General features: G+C 47.0%; 1 protein-coding gene across 1 annotated transcript; it reads right to left on the minus strand.

The window, feature by feature from the left end:
- Positions 1-2,967: 2,967 nt before the first annotated feature.
- LOC102196479 (protein phosphatase 1 regulatory subunit 3C-B-like) lies at positions 2,968-7,304 on the minus strand. Its single transcript, XM_005743401.1, has 3 exons — positions 7,043-7,304; positions 5,562-5,965; positions 2,968-5,350 (listed from the first exon to the last, which is right to left on the minus strand). The coding sequence occupies exons 1-3, from the start codon at positions 7,054-7,056 to the stop codon at positions 4,764-4,766; spliced, it is 1,005 nt and encodes a 334-aa protein (XP_005743458.1). The 5' UTR covers positions 7,057-7,304; the 3' UTR covers positions 2,968-4,763.

Below are 7,304 nucleotides of genomic sequence, written 5' to 3' on the forward strand. Positions count from 1 at the left end.
TGTTAGCTGTTTGACAACTACTCTTTCAAGGATGTTTGATATGAAAGGAAGGTTGGAGATTGGCCTATAATTAGCTAAGACTGCTGGGTCTAGAGATGCTTTTTGAGTAAAGGTTTAACTACAGCCAGCTTGAAGGCCTGTGGTACATAGCTGATTATTAAAGATGTATCTATACAACTGACTATGTGATCAGTGAATACATCAGGCAGGAGAAACCTGAGAAAGAGGAGCAAGGAGAACCATGGTGGAGGACAGGCCCCTGCACAGTGTGCACCCCCACAGATAGAGAACATGGCTGGACTGAATGACAGCACCGAGGCAGGCTCAGCTGTTTCTATTAAAGCAAGTTTGATTGTTTTAGCTTTGAAAAGAACAAAAACTTTCAGCAGACCTGCAGTTTGCTGCCTCATCATCTCCTCTTCCTCCTGTCTGATAGGTTTCAGAGTTCCTCCTCTTCGTGTTTCACTTCCTGATGAGCTCTTTGTTTCTCTTCACTGATCATCACAAAATCAATCAAACAATTAATTGAATCTGATTCTCTCCATGTAAGAAAGATACACATGATTTGGTGTCATGCAGACATTTCAGTAGCAATTTATAATCAATCGTTCAGTTCACAGTGAATAAAAAGAAAATTAGTCTGAAGTTTCTGAGGTTCGGGCTTCACAGACACGCTGAGGAGGAAGAGATTTATTTATGATTGAACCGGTTTCTTAGGTCTGCTGAAGGATGCTTTGATTCACACTTTGGGATAATCTGACATTTGACAGAAATCATTTTAAAAACCATCAGACTTGCTTCTGATGCCTCGAGGCTGGACTCCTGTAACACATCGCACGCTCATCTCTCTTACAATGAGTCTAAAAAGCTGCAGACTGGTACCAAAAAAGAGAGGTCACATGACTGCTGCGATGCGTCGACTCCCGGTGACTACAGAACAAAGCGTGTCTGCTGCGTCCACACATTCCTGACCATCCTGCAGTTAAAGGTCATCTGAAATGGCGCCGTGCCTTCCCCGTGTCTGCACCTCTGGAACAACCGCCCAGCTGGTCTCAGATCAGCTGTAGCTCTTTAAATCCAAGTTCAAATCTTTCTGTGGAGCCTTTGAAACAGCTGATGGTTGGAGGCAGGTCGCGGTCGTGACCTCTGCGATCTTCAGGGTTAAACAAGCCACGCAAAGAGCTCTGAATGCTCAGCAACAGGAAGTGATGTCAGAGTATCAGCTGGATCATGGAAGCAATACAGAGATGATCAGATTGTTTTATTGATCAATTTGTCTTTTTTTTTTTTACTTTGTTTTGGTTCGTCAGATTTTGTTTTCAGGGATCATTAAAATGTGAATTTGAAATATTGATGTAAATGTTGAATGACTCTGATGTCAGCGTTCCTGGTATGGGCCTCAGAGACCTCTGTTCTTCCAGACGTGCAGACGTTAGCTTCTTCTCTGCCTGCAGAGAGCGCTCAGTGAGAAACATGGAGCCTCGTCTAAAAGGCTCAAACTTCCTGATAAAAAGCAGCTGCTCCATTTGGGCAGGAAGTAAATAAATCAGGAGATAAATGGAAAATAAACAAGGAAGTAAAGCAGGAGCAGTGAAAATATTTCATTAAATGTTTCAAACTCGTTCAGGAGGAGAACCGCGGACAGGTGACGTGCACTAACATTACAAGCTGAAAGTAATCAGAGTACATCAAAAATGCTCAGGAACTGATCACTTTCTTATCAAACATGTTTGTTAGCCTCAGCGTGCTAACAGTTAGACTCCTCACATCCCAGCGCTGACCCCTTATTGGTCAGATCAGAAACAGACTCCTCCCACTTCTCCATGGTTTCCTGACATGTGCTGAAGACGTCTACGCAATGCTGTCAACTTATTGGGTATTATTGATCCAAGGATCAAATTATCAGTAAATCGGCTTCAGGTCAGGAGCCAATCAGACGCCTGAATTCAAGTCATTATGATGATGATCCTCTTATATAAATGGGATAATCTGGAGTTTACCGTCAAGTTCAAACTGCACGTCAGGGCTCAGCATGGCTGAAGTCTGCCCGGCAACAGATGAGTGCCGTCAGCGCTGACATTAGCCAATCGCAGTGTTCTAAAAATGAAAAAGCAGTTCAATCAGTTTTCACTTAAAACTCAAAAAGATACATCGATGATTTTACAGGTCAATGAATCCACAGCAGCAGGATGAGGACGCTTTGTTTTAAACCTCACAAAGCTTTTCAAAATAAAGCGCTGAAAGAAGGCTTTAAATAAAGTTTAATCTTGGGGTCAGACAGCAGCTCCACTTCTTTAATATTTAAACCTCATGAAAGTGATGAGCAGTGTGGGGTCATGTGACTCCAGCCTGAGAATGAGACTCAAAACATCCTGTGGACACAAGCTGCTCTCAGGAGGAAGAGGTGGTGGTACAGCTACAGCCAACCCAGGGACGCACAGAAACAGCTTCACGGCCTCTGAGGTCATGTGACAGCAGCGATGTAATCCACATCGCATCTGACAGCACCAGATTTAACTTCCCGTCTGAGTGCACAAGCTTATATAAGCATAAATCTCCCTCAGTGGAAACTATCCACACACACACACACGCACACTCTGGATCAATAACTTATACAGACCGTGCATCTCACTTCCTGTTAATTGAACAGATTCTGCTCGATCCATTGGCCGCTCTGACTCGCTGACCGCCCTCTCCCCTCGGTTCAGTCAGCTGGACTCTAATCGGACAAAACCAGGAATGTTAATCACGCTTACAGCCATCAGCTCACATCTCATCACGCCAGCCTCCTCCTGTCCCAGAGAGCATGTTCGAGTTTATTGAACCTAACTGAAACCCTCAGAGTTGGTTGAACAACAAGGACACTTTCAGGTGAAAACATCCCAATTTAAAACAATTATTCATTATTTATCTTTCATCTCTTCATATGATGTCAGTTTTTCAGAATAAAGTAAGCGAGAATCAAACTTTACAAATGTTAGACTTTTATTATGAAATGATACACAAAAATAGGAACAGACAAACACTCCCTGCTTACATCACTTCCTGGTACAGACATCATCATTACATTTCACATTACGTTACAGCCTTGCTACAGTGCTAGCAGCTAGTTAGCTCACGAGCTAACCAAGTTAAATACAATAAGTCAGAGCTGAGGGCGGGGTTCTGTGGTTAGGGACAATCAGAACTGTGCCCCCACCCCCCGATACAGTCGCTCATACAAAAACTCCAAGCCTCAGGGCTGACAGCACCTGAACGCAGCACAAGCCCTTCAGGAAACACTTCAGGGCCCATCAGTATCGACATCATCATCGTTCACTTTAAACACATTTCCCTCTTACTTCTTGTCACATGGTCCCCACATGCACACACACGCACACACAGGTAAGAGCACTGGAGTGTTCAGTAAAGGTTTCAGGAGCAAAGAGGAAGTGAAAGGTCACGTGACTCCGCCCATAGCAGAGGGTCAGAGTAAAACAACTAAACGTGACAAGGCTTTCCTGACCTTTGACCGTTTAAAGCTACATCAGTGAGGGGAAAAGCATGGCTAAAATCTGCCCGGTAACAGATGAGCCATAGTTTTGACATTGACCTGTCGGACAAGTTTGCGTCATCAGGCTAACCTTTGAATCTGGTCATGTATGAGGTCATGTGACTTTAGCTCAAGGACTAGCCTATGAAGCTAACATTTTCAGGAACTCAGGATCCCCACAGGGAGACGTGAAGGCACAGCTCTGACTAAAGCTGGTCCAGTCCCTGAAGGGTCCAAGTCACAGGTCAAAGGTCAGATATTACAAGATCTCAGCATTAAAACAAGTTCAGACTCGAGAACGGTTAGTCTAAGCTCACTGACATAACTATAGCGAGTCCGAGTCGACACAGTAGCGAACAACTGCAACAAAAAAAATCTCCGATAAGAGAGCGACAAACCAGTCTGAACAGAGACGGACCACAGGGTGTGCCAGCTAAACCAGCAGCAGCTCAGGTGGCCACAGCTCCGCCTCCATAAACCCTGCCATCATCATAATAACTAGCAGTGAGTCACGTGCGTGCCGTCTAAAGTAACGGCTAAAACACTTCCTGAATCTGACCTGTTACAGCACAACACTGATCGTCACGGTCGAGTTCATGAACCGAGGAAACTCAAAGCTGTGTCCTGACGACAGAAGCGATTCAGTTCATATAAAACAACCCAAAAAAGGTGAGCCCCTCAGGAACCCTTACATTAACCATGCTGGTGTTTCAGAGTCCTCCAGAGAAGGATGCTCATGAAGACGTGAAGGTCATCCAAGTCCTGTGAAACCCAAAAGAAGTAGAAGAACATGCAGACCAGAGGAAAAAACTTTTGTAAGGCGCCGATTACGGATCTTTGGGAGCACTGAATCTTAAGCCTGTCAGCTCATCTCGCGGTTCAAAATCTCCTTTGGATGCTGGTTTAAAGCCCTTTGGAACTCCTGGTTCCTTCTGACTGCCTCTCTGTGCTGCGTATGAAGGAGCCCCGGGTGGTATCCGGCTAGGCGCCGGGATCGTGGGAACCAGGGTGTAAGTTAAAGGTTCAGTTTTTGGGTGCATGGGGTAAAAGAGTATGAGACAGATCCAGAGGTAAACATCTGTCTGAGAACTCCTGTGAGGTAAAGTGAGGAAGTGCGCAGTGAATCCTACAAACATCTGGATCACAGCTGGAGGATAAAGTGGTTCTTTAGTGCTGGAGTGGATCTTGTACATCATAAAAGCCAGTGAGTGTGACCTAAAAATGTGTCTTCTCACCAGTAGGGGGTGGTCTCTATGTGGCCCCAGCTCTGCCATTCAGGAAAGATTCCTGCTGATGTCCGAGGGCTTCCAAACGGATCAAAGTCCGAATGGATCTCATCTGTCTTGTCTCCGCTGCGGTCCCTCTGGAACGGTACTCCAGCTGGACTCTCAACGGCCGTGCTCCGACTGTTTCGATCGGCCGCCCCCAGCCGATAGTTGTTCCCAAGGTTGTTGTCCCAGAACGTCTGGTCCTGAGTCTGGTACCGGATACAAAACTCCACTTTTCCAGAGGGCTTGAGGAGCTCTGGGAGTGCGATGGAGAATGAGAAGGTGTCGGTGTCGGGGCAACCGTAGACGTTGTTCAGGTACTGACAGCGAACGTCCTGGAAGGAGCACCAAGAGTCAAAGGTGATCCGCACCCAGACAGACTTCTCAAAGCAGATGTTTCGGACCTGGACAGTACCCGAGAGCAGGTGTTCCTGGACTGAACAGGTCTCCAGGCACACCTGCTGGGCTTTGAGACGACTCCTCAGGTCTAGGTAGTCTGCGGCTGGCTGGGTGAAGGCCAGAACCAGGCAAGAACCACAATCTGCTGGATCTGGAAGGAGGAGATGAAGAAAGGTGTCAATAAAGAACATGAAGCTCAGCTGAAATGTTCTGACTTCCCAACTGCTTCAGGGATGCAAAATGAAGAGCGAAAACCAGGCTGTGAGTAAGCAACCAGGCACAAAGAAGCTTCCAGAACAAATGTATTGATTAATAGATTACTGATTTGTTTGTTGTTAAGTATCAGTGACCTCCTCCGTCACCTTTGATGTCTGCCAGGTGCAGTCCGGAGGCAGCACCCTCGATCTCGGTCAGCAGCTCGCTGAGCGCCTCATCTTCGCACTCGTTGTAGACGTGGACAGTGGCGAGTGCCAAACCCCACGAGTCCGCAAACACCACGGTCTTCCTCTTCTTCCTCCTTAACAGCCCCGGGCTGCCGCTGCTGCTCTCTGCGCCCGCTGATGGTGCCGTCGCCATCGCGGAGGTAAGGCAGGGTCGCAGCGGTCGGCAATGCGGCAGCAGAGCGACTGAGGATGAGGAGCGCTTGTCGCAGTTCCCGAGGAAGGAGCGCAGAGGAGGTGAGCTGGCCAGGCAGATCCTTACGGCCACGTCGATGGGCATGATGGGAGATGGGCCCCCGGGGCGAGGGTTCAGGACATGGAGGACCCTGAGGAAGACAGAGGGGGCCAGTATTCAGAGTGCAGAAGAAGAAATCTCCATTAATTTGAATAAAGTCACTGAAGATAACGACTCTCTGCAACACCAAACACCTGAACTACCTCTGGCCTCTCAGACGAAGTTCAGAGCGCTCGAGATGACGGCCCGTGATCAATCGTGATGAAAAAGTGACCAATCAAATAATTCTTTCCTCGTTAATGAATTAAATGGTCAACATTCTGTGATCTTAATGCATTAAAACTGCCTAAAAAGCAGGTACGTCAGGTGTGCTCATACAGGACCAGCACTCATTTCGGAGTCCTGGACTGACCTTTAGACCCGACTGTGGGTTTTCAGAGATTCTCTTTCCTGCCTGTCGTTTCTTTTGTTCAAAAACTTGGCTGTGTGAAGACGGCGAAGAGCGCAGGAGGCCCAGGTGTCTTTAGAGGTGATTTTACACAGAAAACACACAAACTGGACGATATCATAGAACTGCAGGTCCAAGTTCAAATTAAAGAGCTGGTAAAAGTCGAGCCTTAATACAGCGTCTAAAAATCAGTCACATGCAAACGTTTTTTCATGCAGGAAGTGAGAAAAACTCCAGCGTGTGTCTGTGGGCCAGGTTTCAATACAGCAGTGTGATTGGCTGGTTCTGCTGATCAATGTTTGAAACCAATAACCACCAAGTGATTGATTATTGGGCATCTTTACTTAGTTACCTTTAGCTAACAGGTATGTCGGACACACAAACATGAGACTAACACGAGTCAGGTACGTTTGCATGTTTCTGATATCACATGAAGCGGTGCTGACAGAGTAATCTGATTACTGAGTGCATGGTCAACAGTCAAAGCCAGATTATTGATGACTTGATTTGTAATCTGCAGCTCTGCGATGAATATTTCAACACTTCTCCGATTTTAAAGCTGACTGACCCGGCGGTTCTTCTGATCGATGTTTGAAACCAATAACCGACAGAACCATCGCTTATCGATCAGTGCCAGGCTGACCTGCAGCTCGAGTTCACAGACTGATGATGAAGAGGAGGATGAAGGCTGTGGCGCAGTTTAATATTTGAGCAGCTCACCTGGTGCAGTTCATGGAAACCTGTCGCCCGGTTCGGCCCGTCCCGGACAGCCGCGGGGCTTCCCTCCGTGTCCACGGTTCTTTTTGTTTGTTTGTTTGTTTTTTTTACTTTTTTTTCTTCGTTTATTTTTCCGCCATTTTAAAGTCCGACCACTGCCTGTCCGCGCGCACCGACACGCCCCCTGACAATCCGAGAACGGGGAGAGAGAGAAGCCAATCAGCGCTCGGCACCGTCAGCTGGTCACACTGACAGCCAATCAGAG

The sequence above is a fragment of the Pundamilia nyererei genome, unplaced genomic scaffold (assembly GCF_000239375.1).
Source record: "Pundamilia nyererei isolate P.nyererei 1_Seehausen unplaced genomic scaffold, PunNye1.0 scaffold00131, whole genome shotgun sequence".
In the NCBI taxonomy this organism is placed as follows: domain Eukaryota; kingdom Metazoa; phylum Chordata; class Actinopteri; order Cichliformes; family Cichlidae; genus Pundamilia; species Pundamilia nyererei.

Bases quoted from the DNA above. Each gene is read 5' to 3' on its own strand.
- LOC102196479 (XM_005743401.1), bottom strand. The intron at 5,351-5,561 runs GTGACGGAGGAG...TCCTCCTTCCAG, and splicing joins GCACCTGGCAGACATCAAAG to ATCCAGCAGATTGTGGTTCT.